General features: G+C 37.9%; 3 protein-coding genes and 1 pseudogene across 3 annotated transcripts; 3 read left to right on the top strand and 1 right to left on the bottom strand.

Moving 5' to 3' along the window:
• The first annotated feature begins 527 nt into the window (after nucleotides 1-527).
• Nucleotides 528-2,654, top strand: LOC145906980 (uncharacterized; annotated as a pseudogene).
• Nucleotides 2,655-5,827: 3,173 nt separating this feature from the next.
• LOC145906979 (uncharacterized) lies at nucleotides 5,828-9,030 on the top strand. The gene is made up of 9 exons (XM_082994428.1): nucleotides 5,828-5,849; nucleotides 5,990-6,206; nucleotides 6,450-6,570; nucleotides 6,760-6,888; nucleotides 7,312-7,425; nucleotides 7,613-7,730; nucleotides 7,967-8,063; nucleotides 8,239-8,512; nucleotides 8,764-9,030. The coding sequence occupies exons 1-9, from the start codon at nucleotides 5,828-5,830 to the stop codon at nucleotides 9,028-9,030; spliced, it is 1,359 nt and encodes a 452-aa protein (XP_082850554.1).
• Nucleotides 9,031-10,348: 1,318 nt separating this feature from the next.
• LOC145906978 (uncharacterized) lies at nucleotides 10,349-11,101 on the bottom strand. The gene has a single exon (XM_082994425.1). The coding sequence runs from the start codon at nucleotides 11,099-11,101 to the stop codon at nucleotides 10,463-10,465; it is 639 nt and encodes a 212-aa protein (XP_082850551.1). The 3' UTR covers nucleotides 10,349-10,462.
• Nucleotides 11,102-11,899: 798 nt separating this feature from the next.
• LOC145905377 (uncharacterized) lies at nucleotides 11,900-14,974 on the top strand. Its single transcript, XM_082992563.1, has 8 exons — nucleotides 11,900-12,111; nucleotides 12,358-12,478; nucleotides 12,699-12,827; nucleotides 13,257-13,370; nucleotides 13,558-13,675; nucleotides 13,911-14,007; nucleotides 14,183-14,456; nucleotides 14,708-14,974. Exons 1-8 carry the CDS (start codon nucleotides 11,900-11,902, stop codon nucleotides 14,972-14,974), a joined length of 1,332 nt encoding a protein of 443 aa, XP_082848689.1.
• The last annotated feature ends 7,205 nt before the right edge of the window (nucleotides 14,975-22,179 follow it).

Genomic DNA, 22,179 nt, shown 5'->3' with positions numbered 1-22,179 from the left:
AAAAATAAGTTATTTTGGCAACTGAACTGAAAACTTTGCCAGCCAAAAATACCCCAAACCTTATTGTATTAAATAGGGATTTCTTTCGTCGTACTTTAGCGTATATTAGTTGGATTATTGGTTAGTTTTACCTCACCTACGATTGTTGACTCAACAGAATAGCGGTGCAGGAAAAACAATGATCTCCTGTTCTTAGGAATGATGGTTTGCTTGCGAAAACAATTACTAAAATATGTTCGGTGGCATTTGTATGAGTTTTCTATGCGCCCCCTTGTCTAACGTGGAGGCAAAACATGAAAATGAAAAATGAAATTGTCATGGATTGAGTTAACGCAGACGAAATAAATACAGGCAAAGTTCATCGAGCATAGAATAAACGTTCATAGAGTGTGACTATGCGTGCGATCTTGTGCTATAGAGTAATCCATCACTTACCAGCAAGAAGAACAGGCTGATTCCTATAGTTTTATGATTTTCTACTATAACGAACTGTTATTCCTAACAACGGCATATTGTTTGCAGTTCCGATGACCGAAGTTTGTAACACGGAAGCGTTCGGAAACGACACGAACGCAGTGCGGTCATGCTTGGCTGCGTACGCATTGCAGTACAACTGGTATCCGTCTCCCATAGCTGGTTTGTTCAGTTATCAAACCTGGAACGGTTTCGACGGGTTCTGGCAAGATGGTGCAGTCCTGGAGACTCTGGACAACTTTACGGCCTATTGTAATAATTCAATGTAAGTATTCGGCAGAAGATTGATTCTTTCTAAAATCAACAAACCTTATAATGGTTACGTAAGTACGTGACTTTTTATCGTTTGATCAAATCACCTGAAGAACAAAACTCAGTTGGAATCAAAACAGATCAAATGTTTCGACGTTTGTGAATTTTTACAAAACTACTTCAAAAAGAGAACAACGTCCTCTCAAAACACTCCTTTTAAATCTGTGCATGATCAGTAGGTACATCTCAAATAAGAGATGTGTACAGCTTGCTTGAAACCTATTGTCCCCAGCCATCGTTTGATGACATGACATGGTACCGATTGAGCTACCTAAGAATCCATGAGGTAAATGTAAAATAAACAAACCAAATACACCCATGCACACAACAGTTTGCATATTTCAAACGTTTAATTACGTAGTGGCTGAGTGGCTGATCCAGCTTGGCTGCAATGCCTTGGCTGCGAAGCCTGTGAACCTTATGATCAGAATATTAGAGCTGTGATCGCCAAATATAAAGGGCCTGCGCAGTGGGGCGATCCCGCCTTGCTATGCGTAAGCATGGCATTACTTCTGCGTTGTTTAATTACGTAGGACGTTTCATTAATTGGCTTGCGATTGCATTGGAATATAATGACGACAGAAATTCAAATATATACACAACACCTTAATGTTGGGTACAAATGTATTGACGCAGTGAAACACGCTTCATTTTGTGAATTTTTGCACAGATTCTTGGGCCAGGGGATAGGACGACCCTACATCTGGTTTCCTTTACGAAGCTCGGCAGATTTACGATTGGATTTGGACGAATGGTTGGGATGTTAGCGGAACATGTGGTGGAGGCATCTGGTTTGACCAGGTTTGTTCAATTATTCACTTCCATTATTATTCACAGCTGATTATTAGAAACGTGCAATTGGTTCGCATACACGTGCTGCATATGAAGTTATACAGAAAGTAAATGCGACATGATATACCTAACTTTGCACGTTACTTATTCCGTTGGTAAAATAATTCAAGAACGAAGTGTTGCACTGCATTTTATGTTCTAAATTAGGTGAGTTCTAATTAAAATACGCCTTGTCACAAAACACGGATTATTTCACATTTTTGTGTCGTTAAGTGCTGTGAAAGTAATCATTTACGGGTATAATAAAAAAAAACGTGTTTTCTTAGGAACGGTGTTTTAGTGGAATATTGTGCTCCGAAATGCAACGACGACGAAAAAATGTTGAAGGGAATTTTTATGCGTCATCTCCGCTACCTCATTAACTACACTGATGCCAGTGAAGACTCTGAAACATGGACTGAAAACAAAAAATCTACCGCAACTTTTTGCAGCACAATAGCGACATCGCGTGGTCTCAAAATCGATGTGAGCCTAGTAAAGAGAAATGCATTGTTCTCTACAGAGATGGGAGACCGTTTCACAACAATACATTGGGCCCAGTAGGCCATTTTACTTAACAATGTAAACTAATTACTGTGCTTTAAATTCAAATATGTAATTCTCACTACAATAAAACCCTTTTTCAAGTTTCTATTTTTGCCATTTTACATTTTTCCTAATAATCCTTGCGGATTTCGTTATTTAATTCAGAGTAAATTTCTGCAATTTGAAACGCATTTTTTTTTAACTGATATGAGGTTTATGGCATTCATTATACGGGCCCGTACAATTGTTCCACACCCATTCAACAAACAGCAGTCTCTCGACTTGTTTGTTTCATCAATATGGGGTAAAATGCACCGAATCTCACTGTGACTGCAGTCACATTCGTATACGACCCCCCGATACCCCAACCCAGTCCCCTAACCTGCCAGGATAACCCCTGTCCTCCAGACCAACCATGTTGTACATACGAAGAAGGTTATTACACTTGCTGTGAATCGACGCAAACTTGCAAAAATGGAGAGTGTGTGTAATATATAATACAATGCAAAAATGTCAATTACCTTTCATAAGAAATCAGTGTTATTCCAGAATAAATATTTGGAAAGTCGAGGTGTGCCTGATGTATTGTCAATGTAATTGTTATCAGGCAAAATAGATTTCCACCACAATTAAATATTTTGTTTCGGTAAAATAGGCAAAGGTCTTTGTTTGTGTGTATATCGCAGACAAATGCATTTGCTAACCGCTTGCTTTTATAGCGCTCTATTATTTAGCAGCTTAATATTATTTAGCAGCTTAATAACTTCCCTGGAAAAAAATTGGAAAGCGGCTTCTCTCTAGGTTTAGGGCTCACGTAGTCAATTTCGTTTATAACTTTATATCCATGCTTTAATTGGGTTCAAGGTAAGTAATACAAGCTCAGTAACAACGAACAGAAAATCCAGCTTTTGGGCCAATATTCGATTATATTCAGTTGCATACCAAAGAACCGACGGTGCGTGAATGTTGAAACTGGTGTGAGAAGTTTACTAAGAACAGGGCGCAATGTCTCGATCAAACAATTTGGCGCCAGGCGCGTTATCAAGTGATGATAGTTTGTTCATTTCTGAACTACTACGTACACTTTTTACTTATTTGATAACACAAAGGTTGACGCTTAAGCATGTAGAACTTGGGTGGAACGATAAAAACAGACATTAAAGCATTGTTTCCTAGTGAAAATACTTTCTTTATAATTTGAACACAATTACACAGCAGCACACATAAATTCTGAATATAAATAACATAACTGGAAAATTACTGTGAACTTGACTCCGTAACCAAGAGATTGATAAGCTATGTTAGCCCTAAGGTTTACAGACTTTTTCTGTCTCAAGCATTTTTTTCTCCGCTGCCCCACTTCACCATGTATGGTGACGTCTAACTTTTTTCCGAATTGTATACGGCTGCCGTAGCGGTCATGTGACAACCGCATCAGCCTTAAACCTGGCCTCATAATTTTAAACAAGCTTTGTGCTGAGAATTGGGTCAACGTAAAATAAGTTATTTTTGTAACTGAACTGAAAACGTTACCCGTCGGAAATACGTCAGCCGTTGATATATCAATAGGGAATCCTTTCGTCGCACTTTAGTGTATATTAGCTGGTTTATTGGTTAACTACCTTTTGTTTACTCAAATCATTAGTGGTGCAGAAAAAAGAAAGAACTCCTCTTATAAGATATGGTGGTTTGCGAACCGAAATACAACAATTACTAACATATATTCAGTGGCAATTTTATGAGTTTTCTACGCAAAAGCCCGTCAAACGTGGAGAAAAAAAATAAAAATTAACCACAAATTTATTGAGTATAATGGCTACATATATCGTGGGCTGAAAATGAATGTGAAACAAAAAATGTAAATATCCTGAAATCTGGAGATATATATTGTTGTTTAGAATATGGTTGTCAATACAAAGCAAAAGCAAAATCCCTCAAAGTGCACTTGGATAATCGAGCAGCCTTCGATAAACCAATTGAACCTTTTCATGAACTGAATAAAAATCGGAAAGCGGTTTCTCTCCAGTTTCGGGATCAACGTAATCACGATATCGAATTTCGTATATTACTTTATATCCACGCTTATTTCCTGCACGTTGAGAGTAAAAGAAAAGTAGTTCAGCCACAGCGTATTCACAATCCATCTTCACAGCTTGTTGGTCGGTGAAGCTGTCTAATTCACTAACCAAACCAAGCCTGCTATACTTGGGTGTTGTTACACCAATTTCTTTGTGAAAATTTTTTCCAGTTTCCAAAAGAGTGAACAAATCTTTCTTCAAATGATCACGAAATCGCATCCATTGTTCCGCAGTTTTCGAATATTCGACATTCGGATTTAATGGAAGAAGGAATTTGTCGTCACTCGTAACAATCCTACAGAATAACAAACATGCAGGTTCACCTGTGTCAGATTGAAAACAACCAAAAGATGTTCCAGCTTTAATCATCATTTCTACTCTGTTCTTGTAAATATCATCCAACTCTGATGGATCGACTTTGAATGCTTTTATGTGAGGAACATGTTTCAGGTAATAGTTTTGTGCCATGCGGTGACAGATGAGTACGTCATTCATAGTTAACTTTCGGTAGATAAAACTCATGTCGACCTTTCACAAAAGCTGAAAAATATTTTTTCTTGAACCTGTGTCAATCTTATTGGCCGTTTGTATCACTGGCTTGGCAAGGAAGAGACTTGAGGGTCGTGTATCTAAGTTAAAAATTCTGTCCGCTGTATGTCTGTTGGAAACAAAGCGCATTAAAATTACCAAACTTATCTTTTTGTTTTCTTCTGATGCATTTGTTTGATAGCACAAAGGTTGGCAGTTGAGCATTGAGCATGTAAATGTTATGAATAGAACTTATGTTTATATCACTACTAACTGACTCACTAACCAAGAAACTGATAAGCTCTTTTAGACCTACGGTTTTCAGACTTTACCAGTACATGCGGTTTGGTCTAGTAAGTTTTCTCAAGCCCTTTTTATTCGTTTTCCGCTTCAGTAAATACGGCTGACGAAGTGGTACTGCGTGGCAACCGCAGCAGTCTTGAAACTGATCTCATAATTTTGTACAAACGTTGCCCTGAGCGTTGAGTCAACGTAAAATAGGTTATTTTGGCAACTGAACTGAAAACGTTGCCAGCCAAAAATACGCCAAACCTTCATGTATTAAATAGGGATTCCTTTCGTCGTACTTTAGGGTATATTAGTTGGATTATTGGTTAGTTTTACCTCACCTACGTTTGTTGACTCAACTTTATAGTGTTGCAGGAAAAACAATGATCTCCTGTTCTTAGAAATGGTGTTTTGCTGGCGAAATGCAACAATTGCCAAAATATGTTCAGTGGCATTTGTATGAGTTTTTTTTACGCCCAATTGTCTAATGTGGAGGCAAAGCATAAAAATCAACTAAAAATTTTTTGAGTAAAATAGCTATATATCGTGGGCTGAAAATGAATGTGTAACAAAAAAGTAAATATCCCAAAATCTGGAAATTTTTATTGTTGTTTAGAATAAGGATACCAATACATAACGCCATTGAACTGGGTAAGAAATAAAAAGTGACATAATTGTTGAGCAATTCCTTTGCTTTTGAAAGCAGAAAATGAAATTGGCGTGGATTGAGTTAACGCAGACGAAATAAATACAGGCAAACGATATCGAGCATGGAAAAATCGTTCATAGAGAGTGACTATGCGTGCGATCTTGTGCTATAGAGTAATCCATCACTTACCAACAAGGAGACCAGGCTGATTCCTGTAATTTTAACATTTTCTACTATAACGAGCTGTTATTCCTAACAACCAGCAACGCCATATTGTTTGCAGTTCCGATGTCCGAAGTTTGTAACTCGGAAGCGTTCGGAAACGACACGAACGCTTTGCGGTCATGCTTGGCTGCGTACGCATTGCAGTACGACTGGTATCCGTCTCCCATAGCTGGTTTGTTCAGTTATCAAACCTGGAACGATTTCGACGGGTTCTGGCAAGATGGTGCAGTCCTGGAGACTCTGGCCAACTTTACGGCCTATGGTAATAACTCAATGTAAGTATTCGGCAGAAGATTTTGTGACTTTGATTCTTTCTGAAAATAAACAAACCTTATAATGGTTACATAGGTACGTGACTGTTTATCGTTTGATCAAATCACCTGAGGAATAATACTCAGTTTGAATCAAAACAGCTTAAATGTTTCGACGTTTGTAAAAACAAAACTCCTTAAAAGGGAAACAACCTCCTTTCAAAACCCTCCTTTTAAATATGTGTATGATCAGTAAATACATCTCAGGTATAAATCAGTTGTGACAGGATCTCTAAGAGATGTGTACAGTCTGCTTGAAGCCTATTACCCTCAGCCATCGTTTGATGACATGGCATGGTACGGATTGAGCTACCTAAGAATCCATGAGGTAAATGTAAAACAAACAAAGCAAATACACCCATGCACAAACTGGTCTGCATATTTCAAAAGTTTAATTACGTAGGACGTTGCATTGATTGGCTTGCGATTGCTTTGGAACATAATAGTGTGGATTGAGGTTGGGGCACAAATGCATTGACGCAGTGAAACACGCTTCATCTTGTGAATTTTTGCACAGATTCTTGGGCCAGGGGAAGACGACCCTACATCTGGTTTCCTTTACGAAGCTCGGCAGATTTACGACTGGATTTGGACGAATGGTTGGGATGTTAACGGAACATGTGGTGGAGGCATCTGGTTTGACCAGGTTTGTTCAATTATTCACTTCCATTATTATTCACAGCTCATTATTCGAAACGTGCAATTGGTTCGCGTACACGTGCTGCATATGAAGTTCTACAGAAAGCAAATGCGTGCGATATGATATACCTAACTTTGCACGTTACTTATTCCGTTGGTAAAATATTTTGCAATCGTAGATCGCCACGAATCCAGTTTTGTGCGGTATTTGTAATGTTGTAAATTAGGCGAGTTTTTGAAGAAAACTCAAATCATTTTACATTTTTGTGCCGTTACGTTTGGCTGTTTTTGAAAAGTGCATTTGTTACGAGAAAGTGGACATATTTCTTGGGTATATCCAAGTATATTATTGTTCCCGCATCACAAACGTAGTCGAACTTGGGTTTGTCGTGAACTCGCATAACATCGAAACTCCTGATCTGTTTGTCAGATGAGAGCCGGAAAGCAAACAGTAGAAAATGCTCAATTTCTACTGCTGGGATCGAAACTTTACAGGCTGAGCAGGGACTACAGCCTGATTCAGAAAATCAATCAAACTTTGCAGGTAACCTACTTATATGTTGGCGCAAGCTAACTAATTTCTTGAAATTTCGCTTTTCCTAGTATGCAGAATGTTAATATTGAACACAGGTTTAATATGTATAGGTCTCTATAATTTTTCAACTGCATTTCTGTAAGATAATTATTTAAACTTTAAGCCACAATAATCGATTCCAATGTGATGTTTGCAGTTTCTACTTTCCATTAAAATAGTGAACTCCACAAATTATTGGGTTGCGGACGGAGTCAGCGCGAATTGTTCAAGTAATGACGTTTATGGACCAACTTACAACATGGGATTAATGATGAGTATGTGAGGTTTATATAAGAAACTATTGCTAGCGAGTTCGAGCAGTGCTGGAAACCTAAAGTGCGGTTTTGATTGTAAAGTTACAAAACATTTACGTAAACCCCTTGGCAGAATGACAACTCGGCATCACAATTTTGTGGTCCATTTTTTTAGGTCATGTCTAATGTACTTATATACCAATAAAGAATTGTAACGTGTTTGCCTATGTTTGTGCAATAAGTGCAACTTGCTTTAGCTGCGTTGGTGGAAGCTGGGAATGCTTTAAACATGACGAGTGAGTTGTTTCCGCTTGCCCACAAGATCGCGCTAACAACCATTCACAATTCCACAAAGTAAGTTGTTGCAAAAATAAAAATCAGCTAATTTTTTGTACAAGAAACGTCATCATATATTTTTACTAGATTCTAAATTCAATATTATTACATAGATTTAAATGGGTTCCGGTCAGGTATAAGTATTGTTAATGTATTTAATTAGGAGTACCATAGGGAAATCGTCTTTTTTTAGAAACGGTGTTTTGGTTGAATATTGTGCACCAAAATGCAACGATGACGAAAAAATATTCAAGGGAATTTTTATGCGTCATCTGCGCTACCTCATTGACTACACAGATGCCAGTGAAGACTGTGAGTCATGGACTGAAAACATAGAAATCTACCGCAACATTTTGCAGCACAATAGCGACATCGCGTGGTCTCAAAATCGATGTGAGCCTAGTAAGGAGAAATGCCTCGTCCTCTACACAGATGGGAGACCCTTCCACAACAACACATTGGGCCCGGTAGGAGAAGTTACTTAAATATTTTACAAAATAAACTAATTACTTAACTGTAAATACAAGTATGTAATTCTCATTACAATAAAACCAGTTTTCAAGTATCTATATTTAACATTTAACATTTTCCCGATATGCGAGAGTGTTCTGAAAAGCTCTTGTCTCAAATCATATTAACATTACAATAAGCCTTGAGGATTTCCTTTTTTAATTCAGGGTAAATTTCTGCAATTTGAAACGAATTTTTAATTGTTCAGGTTTTTGGCATTCATTATACGGGCCCATACAATTGTTCTACACCCATTCAACAAACAGCATCTCTCGACCTGTTTGTTTCATCAATACCAGATGGGGTAAAATGCACCGGATCTTACTGTGATTACGACCCCCCGATACCCCAACCCAGTCCTCTAACCTGCCAGGATAACCCCTGCCCTCCAGACCAACCATGTTGTACATATGAAGAAGGTTATTACACTTGCTGTGAATCGACGCAAACTTGCCAAAATGGAGAGTGTGTGTAATATATAATACAATGCAAAAATGTCAATTACCTTTTCATAAGAAATCAGTGTTATTCCAGAATAAATATTTGGAACGTCATGGTGTGCCTGATATATTGTCAATGTAATTGTTATCAGGCAAAATAGATTTCCATCACAATTAAATATTTTGTTTCGGTAAAATAAGTAAAGGTCTTTGTTTGTGTGTATATCGCAGACAAATGCATTTGCTAACCACTTGCTTTTATAGCGCTCTATTATTTAATAGGCTTTTGTTAACCTCCCTGGAGAAAAATTGGAAAGGGGCTTCTCTCCAGGTTTAGGGCTCACGTAGTCAATTTCGTTTATAACTTTATATCCATGCTTTAATTGGGTTCAAGGTAAGTAATACAAGCTCAGTAACAACGAACAAAAAATCCAGCTTTGGAGCCAATATTCGCTTTTATTCAGTTGCATACCAAAGAACCGACGGTGCGTGAATGTTGAAACTGGTGTGAGAAGTTTAAAGAACAGGGCGCAATGTGTCGTTCAAACAATTTGGCGTCAGGCGCGTTATCAAGTGATGATAGTTCGTTCATTTCTGAACTACTACGTACACTTTTTACTTATTTGATCACACAAAGGTTGACGCTTAAGCATGTAGAACTTGGGTGGAACGATAAAAACAGACATTAAAAGCATTTTTACCTAGTGAAAATACTTTCTTTATGATTTGAACACAATTACACAGCAGCACACATAAATTCTGAATATAAATCACATAACAGGAAAATTACTGTGAACTTGACTCCGTAACCAAGACATTGATAAGCTATTTTAGCCCTAAGTTTTCAGACTTTTCCTGTCTGAAGTATTTTTTTCTCCGCTTCCCCACTTCACCATGTATTATGGTGACGTCTAACTTTTTTTCCGAATTGTATACGGCTGCCGTAGCGGTAATGTGGCAACCGCATCAGCCTTAAACCTGGCCTTATAATTGTTAACAAGCTTTGTGCTGAGCATTGGGTCAACGTAAAATAAGTTATTTTTGTAACTGAACTGAAAACGTTACCCGTCGGAAATACGTCAACCCTTGATATATTAATGGAGATTTCCTTTCGTCGCACTTTAGTGTATATTAGCTGGTTTATTGGTCAACTACTTTTTGTTTACTCAAATCATTAGTGGTGCAGAAAAAAGAAAGAACTCCTCTTATAAGATATGGTGGTTTGCGAACCGAAATACAACAATTACTAACATATATTCAGTGGCAATTTTATGAGTTTTCTACGCAAAAACCCGTCAAACGTGGAGACAAAACATAAAAAATAACCACAAATTTATTGAGTATAATGGCTATATATATCGTGGGATGAAAATGAATGTGAAACAAAAAATGTAAATATCCTGAAATCTGGAGATATATATTGTTGTTTAGAATATGGTTGTCAATACAAAGCAAAAGCAAAATCCCTCAAAGTGCACTTTGATAATCGAGCAGCCTTCGATAAACCAATTGAACCTTTTCATGAACTGAATAAAAATCGGAAAGCGGTTTCTCTCCAGTTTCGGGATCAACGTAATCACGATATCGAATTTCGTATATTACTTTATATCCACGCTTATCTGCTGCACGCTGAGCGTAAACGGAAAGTAGTTCAGCCACAGCGTATTCACAATCCATGTTAACAGCTTGTAGGTCGGTGAAGTTGTCCAATTCAGCAAACAAACCAAGCCTGCTATACTTGGGTGTTGTTACACCAATTTCTTTGTGAAAAAAATTTTCAGTTCCCAAAAGAGTGAACAGATCTTTCTTCAAATCATCACGAAATCGCATCCATTGTTCCGCAGTTTTCGAATATTCGACATTCGGATTTAATGGAAGAAGGAATTCGTCGTCACTCGTAACAATCCTACAGAATGACAAACATGCAGGTTCACCTGTGTCAGATTGAAAACAACCAAAAGATGTTCCAGCTTTAATCATCATTTCTACTCTGTTCTTGTAAATATCATCCAACTCAGATGGATCGACTTTGAATGCTTTTATGTGAGGAACATGTTTCAGGTAATAGTTCTGCACTATGTGGTGGCAGATGTGTACGTCATTCATAGTTAACTTTCGGTAGATAAAACTCATGTCGACTGAGTTGATAAGCTCTTTTAGACCTACGATTTTCCGACTTTCCGACCGTACATTCGGTTTGGTCTGGCAAGTTTATGCAAGCTTTTTTCTTCGCTTTTCCGCTTTACTGAATACGGCTGACGTAGTGGTACAGCGTGGCAACCGCAGCAGCCTTGAAGCTGATCTCATAATTTTGTACAAACCTTGCCCTGAGCATTGGGTCATCGAATAATAAGTTATTTTGGCAACTGAATTGAAAACGTTGCCAGCCAAAAATACGCCAAACCTTAATGTATTAAATAGGGATTCCTTTCGTCGTACTTTAGCGTATATTAGTTGGATTATTGGTTAGTTTTACCCCACCTACGATTGTTGACTCAACAGTATAGCGGTGCAGGAAAAACAATGATCTCCTGTTCTTAGGAATGATGGTTTGCTGGCGAAAACAATTACTAAAATATGTTCGGTGGCATTTGTGTGAGTTTTCTATGCGCCCCCTTGTCTAACGTGGAGGCAAAACATGAAAATCAACTACAAATTTTCCTTTGCTTTTAAAAAGCAGAAAATGAAATTGGCATGGATTGAGTTAACGCAGACGAAATAAATACAGGCAAAGTTCATCGAGCATAGAATAAACGTTCATAGAGTGTGACTATGCGTGCGATCTTGTGCTATAGAGTAATCCATCACTTACCAGCAAGAAGAACAGGCTGATTCCTATAGTTTTATGATTTTCTACTATAACGAGCTGTTATTCCTAACAACGGCATATTGTTTGCAGTTCCGATGACCGAAGTTTGTAACTCGGAAGCGTTCGGAAACGACACGAACGCATTGCGGTCATGCTTGGCTGCGTACGCGTTGCAGTACAACTGGTATCCGTCTCCCATAGCTGGTTTGTTCAGTTATCAAACCTGGAACGGTTTCGACGGGTTCTGGCAAGATGGTGTAGTCCTGGAGACTCTGGATAACTTTACGGCCTGTTGTGATAACTCAATGTAAGTTCTTCGACAGAAGATTTTGTGACTGTGATTCTTTCTAAAAATAAACAAACCTTATAATGGTTACATAAGTACGTGACTTTTTATCGTTTGATCAAACCTGAAGAACAAACCTCAGTTGGAATCAAAACAGATCAAATGTTTCGACGTTTGTGAATTGTTTCAAAACAACTTTAAAAAGAAAACAACGTCCTCTCAAAACACTCCCTTTTAATCTATGCATGATCAGTAGATACATCTCAGGTATAAATCAGTTGTGACAGGATCTCTAAGAGATGTGTACAGCCTGCTTGAAGCCTATTACCCACAGCTATCGTTTGATGACATGGCATGGTACGGATTGAGATACCTAAGAATCCATGAGGTAAATGTAAAACAAACAAAGCAAATACACCCATGCACAAAATGGTCTGCATATTTCAAACGTTTAAATACGTAGGACGTTGTATTGATTGGCTTGCGATTGCATTGGAACACAATAGTGTGGATTGAGGACAGAATTTGAAATTCAATACAGAACACGTTAATTTTGGGGTACGAATGCATTCACGCGTTGAAACATGGCCATGTGAATTTTTGCACAGATTCTTGGTCCAGGGGAAGACGACCCTACAACTGGATTCCTTTACGAAGCTCGGCAGATTTACGATTGGATTTGGACGAATGGTTGGGATGCTAACGGAACATGTGGTGGAGGCATCTGGTTTGACCAGGTTTGTTCAATTATTCAATTCCATTATTATTCACAGCTTCTTATTCGAAACGTGCAATTGGTTCGCCTACAGGTGCTGCATATGACAGAAAGTAAATGCGTGCGATATGATATACCTACCTTTGCCCTTTACTTATTCCGTTGGTAAAATATTTTGCTATCGTAGATCTTCACGAACCAAGTGTTGTGCGGTATTTGTAATGTTGTAAATTAGGCGGGTTTTTGAAGAAAACTCAAATCATTTTACATTTTTGTGCCGTTACGTTTGGCGGTGAACAGCCTCTGTTTTTGAAAAGTGCATTTGTTACGAGAAAGTGGACATATTTCTTGGGTATATCCAAGTATATTATTGTTCCCGCATCCCAAACGTAGTCGAACTTGGGTTTGTCGTGAACTCGCATAACATCGAAACTCCTGATCTGTTTGTCAGATGAGAGCCGGAAAGCAAACAGTAGAAAATGCTCAATTTCTACTGCTGGGATCGAAACTTTACAGGCTGAGCAGGGACTACAGCCTGATTCAGAAAATCAATCAAACTTTGCAGGTAACCTACTTATATGTTGGCGCAAGCTAACTAATTTCTTGAAATTTCGCTTTTCCTAGTATGCAGAATGTTAATATTGAACAAAGGTTTAATATGTGTAGGTCTCTATAATTTTTCAACTGCATTTCTGTGAGATAATTATTTAAACTTTAAGCCCCAATAATCGATTCCAATGTGATGTTTGCAGTTTCTACTTTCCAATAAAATAGTGAACTCCACAAACTATTGGGTTGCGGACGGAGTCAGCGCGAACTGTTCAAGCAATGACGTTTATGGTCCAACTTACAATATGGGATTAATGATGAGTATGTGAGGTTTATATAAGAAACTATTGCTAGCGAGTTCGAGCAGTGCTGGAAACCTAAAGTGCGGTTTTAATTGTAAAGTTACAAAACATTTACGTAAATCCCTTGGCAGAATGACAACTCGGCATCACAATTTTGTGGTCCATTTCTTAGGTCATGTCTAATGTACTTAAATACCAATAAAGAATTGTAACGTGTTTGCCTATGTTTGTGCAATAAGTGCAACTTGCTTTAGCTGCGTTGGTGGAAGCTGGGAATGCTTTAAACATGACGAGTGAGTTGTTTCCGCTTGCCCACAAGATCGCGCTAACAACCATTCACAACTCCACAAAGTAAGTTTTGCAAAAATAAAAATCAATTCATTTGTTGTACAAGAAACTTCAGCAGATATTTTTACTAGATTCTAAATTCAATATTATTACATAGATTTAAATGGGTTCCTGTCAGGTATAAGTATTGTTAAAGTAATTAATTAGGGGTATAATAGGAAAAATCGTCTTTTTTTAGAAACGGTGTTTTGGTTGAATATTGTGCACCAAAATGCAACGACGACGAAAAAATATTCAAGGGAATTTTTATGCGTCATCTGCGCTACCTCATTGACTACACAGATGCCAGTGAAGACTGTGAGTCATGGACTGAAAACATAGAAATATACCGCAACTTTTTGCAGCACAATAGCGACATCGCGTGGTCTCAAAATCGATGTGAGCCTAGTAAGGAGAAATGCCTCGTCCTCTACACAGATGGGAGACCCTTCCACAACAACACATTGGGCCCGGTAGGAGAAGTTACTTAAATATTTTACAAAATAAACTAATTACTTAACTGTAAATACAAGTATGTAATTCTCATTACAATAAAACCCCTTTTCAAGTTTTAATTTTTACCATTTAACATTTTCCCGATATGCGAGAGTGTTCTGAAAAGCTCTTGTCTCAAATCATATTAACATTACAGTAAGCCTTGAGGATTTCCTTTTTTAATTCAGGGTAAATTTCTGCAATTTGAAACGAATTTTTAATTGTTCAGGTTTTTGGCATTCATTATACGGGCCCATACAATTGTTCTACACCCATTCAACAAACAGCATCTCTCGACTTGTTTGTTTCATCAATACCAGATGGGGTAAAATGTACCGGATCTTACTGTGATTACGACCCCCCGATACCCCAACCCAGTCCCCTAACCTGCCAGGATAACCCCTGTCCTCCAGACCAACCATGTTGTACATATGAAGAAGGTTATTACACTTGCTGTGAATCGACGCAAACTTGCAAAAATGGAGAGTGTGTGTAATATTTGAGACAATGCGAAAATGTCAATTACCTTTTCATAAGAAATCAGTGTTATTCCAGAATAAATATTTGGAACGTCATGGTGTGCCTGATGTATTGTCAATGTAATTGTTATCGGGAGAAATAGATTTCCACCACAATTAAATATTTTGTTTCGGTAAAATAAGTAAAGGTCTTTGTTTGTGTGTATATCGCAGACAAATGCATTTGCTAACCACTTGCTTTTATAGCGCTCTATTATTTAATAGGCTTTTGATAACCTCCCTGGAGAAAAATTGGAAAGGGGCTTCTCTCCAGCTTTAGGGCTCACGTAGTCAATTTCGTTTATAACTTTATATCCATGCTTTAATTGGGTTCAAGGTAAGTAATACAAGCTCAGTAACAACGAACAGAAAATCCAGCTTTGGAGCCAATATTCGCTTTTATTCAGTTGCATACCAAAGAACCGACGGTGCGTGAATGTTGAAACTGGTGCGAGTTGTTTAAAGAACAGGGCGCAATGTGTCGTTCAAACAATTTGGCGTCAGGCGCGTTATCAAGTGATGATAGTTCGTTCATTTCTGAACTACTACGTACACTTTTTACTTATTTGATCACACAAAGGTTGACGCTTAAGCATGTAGAACTTGGGTGGAAGGATAAAAACAGACATTAAAAGCATTTTTACCTAGTGAAAATACTTTCTTCATGATTTGAACACAATGACACAGCAGCACACATAAATTCTGAATATAAATCACATAACGGGAAAATTACTGTGAACTTGACTCCGTAACCAAGACATTGATAAGCTATTTTAGCCCTAAGTTTTCAGACTTTTCCTGTCTGAAGTATTTTTTTCTCCGCTTCCCCACTTCACCATGTATTATGGTGACGTCTAACTTTTTTTCCGAATTGTGTACGGCTGCCGTAGCGGTAATGTGGCAACCGCATCAGCCTTAAACCTGGCCTCATAATTTTGAACAAGCTTCGTGCTGAGCATTGGTTCGGAACATGTGGTGGAGGCATCTGGTTTGACCAGGTTTGTCCAATTATTCACTTCCATTATTAACGTGCAATTGGTTCACGTACACGTGCTGCAAGTTATACAGAAAGTAAATGCGACATGATATACCTAACTTTGCACTTTACTTATTCCGTTGGTAAAATAAATCAAGAACCAAGTGTTGCCCTGCATTTTATGTTCTAAATTAGGTGAGTTTTAATTAAAATACGCCTTGTCACAAAACACAAATCATTTTACATTTTTGTGTCGTTAAGTGTCGTTAAAGTAATCATTTAGGGGTATAATGGAAAAAAAATCGTGTTTTCTTAGGAACGGTGTTTTAGTGGAATATTGTGCTCCGAAATGCAACGACGACGAAAAAATGTATTTTTTTTTATGCTTCATCTCTGCTACCTCATTGACTATACAGATGCCAGTGAAGACTCTGACACGTGGACTGAAAACATAGAAATCTACCGCAATTTTTTGCGGCACAATAGCGACATCGCGTGGTCTCAAAATCGATGTGAGCCTAGTAAAGAGAAATGCCTTGTTCTCTACACAGATGGGAGACCCTTCCACAACAATACATTGGGCCCGGTAGGCTAAGTTACCTTACAATATAAACTAATTACTGAACTTTAAATACAAATAGGTAATCCTCATTACAATAAAACCCCTTTTTCAAGGTTTGATTTTTGCCATTTTACATTTTCCCAATAGGCGAGAGTTTTCTGAAAAGCTCTTATCTCACATCATATTAACATTACAATAAGCCTTGAGGATTTCCTTTTTTAATTCAGGGTAAATTTCTGCAATTTGAAACGAATATTTTTAACTGATATTAGGTTTTTGGCATTCATTATACGGGCCCATACAATTGTTCTACACCCATTCAACAAACAGTATCTCGACTTGTTTGTTTCATCAATATGGGGTAAAATACACCGGATCTCACCGTGACTGTAGTTATACGACCCCCCGATACCCCAACCTAGCCCCTAACTTGTCAGGATAACCCCTGTCCTCCAGACCAACCATGCTGTACGTAGGAAGAGGGTTATTACACTTGCTGTGAATCGACGCATACATGCAAAAATGGAGAGTGTGTGTAATATATGATACAATGCAAAAATGTCAATTACCTTTTTATAAGAAATCAGTGTTATTCCAGAATAAATATTTGGAAAGTCGAGGTGTGCCTGATATATTGTCAATGTAATTGTTATCAGGCAAAATAGATTTCCACCACAATTAAATATTTTGTTTCGGTAAAATAGGTAAAGGTCTTTGTTTGTGTGTATATCGCAGACAAATGCATTTGCTAACCACTTGCTTTTATAGCGCTCTATTATTTAATAGGCTTTTGATAACCTCCCTGGAGAAAAATTGGAAAGGGGCTTCTCTCCAGGTTTAGGGCTCACGTAGTCAATTTCGTTTGTAACTTTATATCCATGCTTTAATTGGGTTCAAGGTAAGTAATACAAGCTCAGTAACAACGAACAGAAAATCCAGCTTTGGAGCCAATATTCGCTTTTATTCAGTTGCATACCAAAGAACCGACGGTGCGTGAATGTTGAAACTGGTGTGAGAAGTTTAAAGAACAGGGCGCAATGTGTCGTTCAAACAATTTGGCGTCAGGCGCGTTATCAAGTGATGATAGTTCGTTCATTTCTGAACTACTACGTACACTTTTTACTTATTTGATCACACAAAGGTTGACGCTTAAGCATGTAGAACTTGGGTGGAAGGATAAAAACAGACATTAAAAGCATTTTTACCTAGTGAAAATACTTTCTTTATGATTTGAACACAATGACACAGCAGCACACATAAATTCTGAATATAAATCACATAACGGGAAAATTACTGTGAACTTGACTCCGTAACCAAGACATTGATAAGCTATTTTAGCCCTAAGTTTTCAGACTTTTCCTGTCTGAAGTATTTTTTTCTCCGCTTTCCCACTTCGCCATGTATTATGGTGACGTCTAACTTTTTTTCCGAATTGTGTACGGCTGCCGTAGCGGTAATGTGGCAACCGCATCACCCTTAAACCTGGCCTCATAATTTTGAACAAGCTTTGTGCTGAGCATTGGTTCAACGTAAAATAAGTTATTTTTGCAACTGAACTGAAAACGTTACCAGTCGGAAATACGTCAACCCTTGATATATTAATAGAGATTTCCTTTCGTCGCACTTTAGTGTATATTAGCTGGTTTATTGGTTAACTACCTTTTGTTTACTCAAATCATTAGTGGTGCAGAAAAAAGAAAGAACTCCTCTTATAAGATATGGTGGTTTGCGAACCGAAATACAACAATTACTAACATATATTCAGTGGCAATTTTATGAGTTTTCTACGCAAAAGCCCGTCAAACGTGGAGACAAAACATAAAAATTAACCACAAATTTATTGAGTATAATGGCTACATATATCGTGGGCTGAAAATGAATGTGAAACAAAAAATGTAAATATCCTGAAATCTGGAGATATATATTGTTGTTTAGAATATGGTTGTCAATACAAAGCAAAAGCAAATTCCCTCAAAGTGCACTTTGATAATCGAGCAGCCTTCGATAAACCAATTGAACCTTTTCATGAACTGAATAAAAATCGGAAAGCGGTTTCTCTCCAGTTTCGGGATCAACGTAATCACGATATCGAATTTCGTATATTACTTTATATCCACGCTTATCTGCTGCACGCTGAGAGTAAACGGAAAGTAGTTCAGCCACAGCGTATTCACAATCCATGTTAACAGCTTGTAGGTCGGTGAAGTTGTCCAATTCAGCAAACAAACCAAGCCTGCTATACTTGGGTGTTGTTACACCAATTTCTTTGTGAAAAAATTTTTCAGTTCCCAAAAGAGTGAACAGATCTTTCTTCAAATGATCACGAAATCGCATCCATTGTTCCGCAGTTTTCGAATATTCGACATTCGGATTTAATGGAAGAAGGAATTCGTCGTCACTCGTAACAATCCTACAGAATGACAAACATGCAGGTTCACCTGTGTCAGATTGAAAACAACCAAAAGATGTTCCAGCTTTGATCATCATTTCTACTCTGTTCTTGTAAATATCTTCCAACTCTGATGGTTCGACTTTGAATGCTTTTATGTGAGGAACATGTTTCAGGTAATAGTTGTGCACTATGTGGTGGCACATGTGTACGTCATTCATAGTTAACTTTCGGTAGATGAAACTCATGGCGACCTTTTACAAAAGCTGAAAAAGTATTTTTTCTTGAACCTGTGTCAATTTTACTTGCGTTAGTACCACTGGCTTGGCAAGGGTGAGGATCAAGGGTCATGTATCTAAGTAAAAATTCTGTCCTATGTATACTAATGTCTATTGCAAGCAAAGCGCATTAAAATTACACAACTTATCTTTTTATTCCTTCTGATGCACTTGTTTGATAGCACAAAAGTTGGCAGTTGAGCATTGAACATGTAAATGTTATGAACAGAACTTTTGTTCATATCACTACTAACTGACTCACTACCCAAGAGACTGATAAGCTCTTTTAGACCTACGGTTTTCAGACTTGACCAGTACATGCGGTTTGGTCCAGCATGTTTACTTAAGCCCTTTTTCTTCGCTTTTCCGCTTCACTAAATACGGCTGACGTAGCGGTAATGTGGCAACCGCAGGAGCCTTGAAGCTGATCTCATAATTTTGTACAAACCTTGCCCTGAGCATTGGGTCATCGAAAAATAAGTTATTTCGGCAACTGAACTGAAAACGTTGCCAGCCAAAAATACCCCAAACCTTATTGTGTTAAATAGGGATTCCTTTCGTCGTACTTTAGCGTATATTAGTTGGATTATTGGTTAGTTTTACCTCACCTACGATTGTTGACTCAACAGTATAGCGGTGCAGGAAAAACAATGATCTCCTGTTCTTAGGAATGATGGTTTGCTGGCGAAAACAATTACTAAAATATGTTCGGTGGCATTTGTATGAGTTTTCTATATGCGCCCCAAAGTCTAACGTGGAGGCAAAACATGAAAATCAACTACAAATTTTCCTTTGCGTTTAAAAAGCAGAAAATGAAATTGGCGTGGATTGAGTTAACGCAGACGAAATAAATACAGGCAAAGTTTATCGAGCATAGAATAAACGTTCATAGAGTGTGACTATGCGTGTGATCTTGTGCTATAGAGTAATCCATCACTTACCAACAAGGAGACCAGGCTGATTCCTACAGTTTTATGATTTTCTACTATAACGAACTGTTATTCCTAACAACGGCATATTGTTTGCAGTTCCGATGACCGAAGTTTGTAACTAGGAAGCGTTCGGAAACGACACGAAAGCATTTCGGTCATGCTTGGCTGCGTACGCGTTGCAGTACAACTGGTATCCGTCTCCCATAGCTGGTTTGTTCAGTTATCAAACCTGGAACGGTTTCGACGGGTTCTGGCAAGATGGTGTAGTCCTGGAGACTCTGGACAACTTTACGCCTATTGTAATAACTCAATGTAAGTATTCGACAGAAGATTTTGTGACTGTGATTCTTTCTAAAAATTAACAAACCTTATAATGGTTACATAAGTACGTGACTGTTTATCGTTTGATCAAATCACCTGAGGAATAAAACTCAGTTTGAATCAAAACAGCTTAAATGTTTCGACGTTTGTGAATTTTTACAAAACTACTTCAAAAGGAAAACAACGTCCTCTCAAAACCCTCCTTTTAAATATGTGTATGATCAGTAGATACATCTCAGGTACAAATCAGTTGTGGCAGGATCTCTAAGAGATGTGTACAGCCTGCTTGAAACCTATTGTCCCCAGCTATCGTTTGATGACATGGCATGGTACCGATTGAGCTTTCGAGAAGAGTGAACTTATCCTATTGTAAAACATCACAAAATCGCATCCAGCATTTGGCATTTTTCGAGTATTTAACATTTGGATCCAATAGAAGAACTAACTCACCCTCCATTTTTGCAGAATTACAATATAAAATAACCTTGTGTCAAACGCATGTATAGTTAAGAATTTATGATTCGCTCAAAATAAGCATCATCAGTTCTAAAAAAAAACGGAAAACAAAAATAATAGTAATAAAATGTTGAAAAATAAATGCTAAAAACTGGCCGAACAAATGGGCTACTGGTGGTAACCTCTAAGACAATCCTAAAAGCAATGTCTGGTGACCTACTTGCGTGGTGTAGCGCCGCAGCCGCAAGCATGCGTTGCATGTAAAACGTTGGGCATATCACGTGATCGCAGGTAGTACCTTTTTTTTGATTTGTGCGTTTTTAATTTTTTGCCATATATATTCACAAATGTCCAAATGCTCCATAGGGGGTTGTTCAAGAAACACCACAGAGTAGCATGTAGCCAAATCAGGTCTTTTGTAGAACGTCGCTGGGTTATGTGCCTGAAAATGGCGAAGTAGCGCATATTGAATGTTGTAACTCACCCGCCTTCACAACAATCCTACAAAATCCCAAACATGCAGGTTCACCCGTGGAAGAGTGAAAATAACCAAAAGATGTTCCAGCTTTAATCATCATTTCTACTCTCTCCTTGTAAATATCTTCCAACTCTGATGGATCGACTTGGAATGTTTTTGTGTGAGGAACATGTTTCAGGTAATATTACTGTACCATTTGATGACAGATGTGTAAGTCATCCATAGTTAACTTTCGGCAGATGAAATCTATTTGATTGATACAATGTAAAATTGTAATACTACCTGGTTTAGCAATGTTGGCCAGGTTTAGAATTAGCGAACAATGTGTCGTGGTTGGATATACAATGGAACTCTGTTAATGCGATTTGTCCGATAAATTTGTTTGGATTAGGCGATTATCTGAATTGTCCGAAAAAGTTTGTTACAAGTCTGACGTGTTGTAGTTAGTGTGACTTCGACGAAAATCGCGTTAAACATCGTCAAGATCCAAAAACCATGTTACGCGCTGGTTACCAAAAAGCACTTCCATTATTATTCACAGCTCATTATTCGAAACGTGCAATTTGTTCGCGTACACGTACTGCATATGACAGAAAGTAAATGCGTGCGATATAATATACCTAACTTTGCACTTTACTTTTGATTAAAACACGCCTTGTCACAAAACAGAAGTATTACCATGCTTTCGCATAGCGAAATACCTTTTCGCAAGGCAGGATCGCCCCACTGCCCAGGCCCTCTATATTTGGCGATATCAGCACTCGTATTTACTGTTTTTGCAAAGTGCATTT

Source organism: Ascidia mentula, chromosome 6, assembly GCF_947561715.1.
Source record: "Ascidia mentula chromosome 6, kaAscMent1.1, whole genome shotgun sequence".
In the NCBI taxonomy this organism is placed as follows: Eukaryota; Metazoa; Chordata; class Ascidiacea; order Phlebobranchia; family Ascidiidae; genus Ascidia; species Ascidia mentula.
The sequence above is the reverse complement of the archived record's forward strand: the minus strand, read 5'-3'. Positions and strand labels throughout refer to the sequence as shown.

Coding starts and splice junctions, on each gene's coding strand:
- LOC145906979 (XM_082994428.1), top strand. CDS start 5,828: ATGGAAAAATCGTTCATAGAGA. Junction 5,850..5,989: donor GGAAAAATCGTTCATAGAGA/GTGACTATGCGT, acceptor TATTGTTTGCAG/TTCCGATGTCCGAAGTTTGT. Junction 7,426..7,612: donor AAATCAATCAAACTTTGCAG/GTAACCTACTTA, acceptor TGATGTTTGCAG/TTTCTACTTTCCATTAAAAT.
- LOC145906978 (XM_082994425.1), bottom strand. CDS start 11,101: ATGAATGACGTACACATCTGCCACCACATAGTGCAGAACTATTACCTG.
- LOC145905377 (XM_082992563.1), top strand. CDS start 11,900: ATGACCGAAGTTTGTAACTCGGAAGCGTTCGGAAACGACACGAACGCA. Junction 13,371..13,557: donor AAATCAATCAAACTTTGCAG/GTAACCTACTTA, acceptor TGATGTTTGCAG/TTTCTACTTTCCAATAAAAT. Junction 14,008..14,182: donor ACCATTCACAACTCCACAAA/GTAAGTTTTGCA, acceptor GTCTTTTTTTAG/AAACGGTGTTTTGGTTGAAT.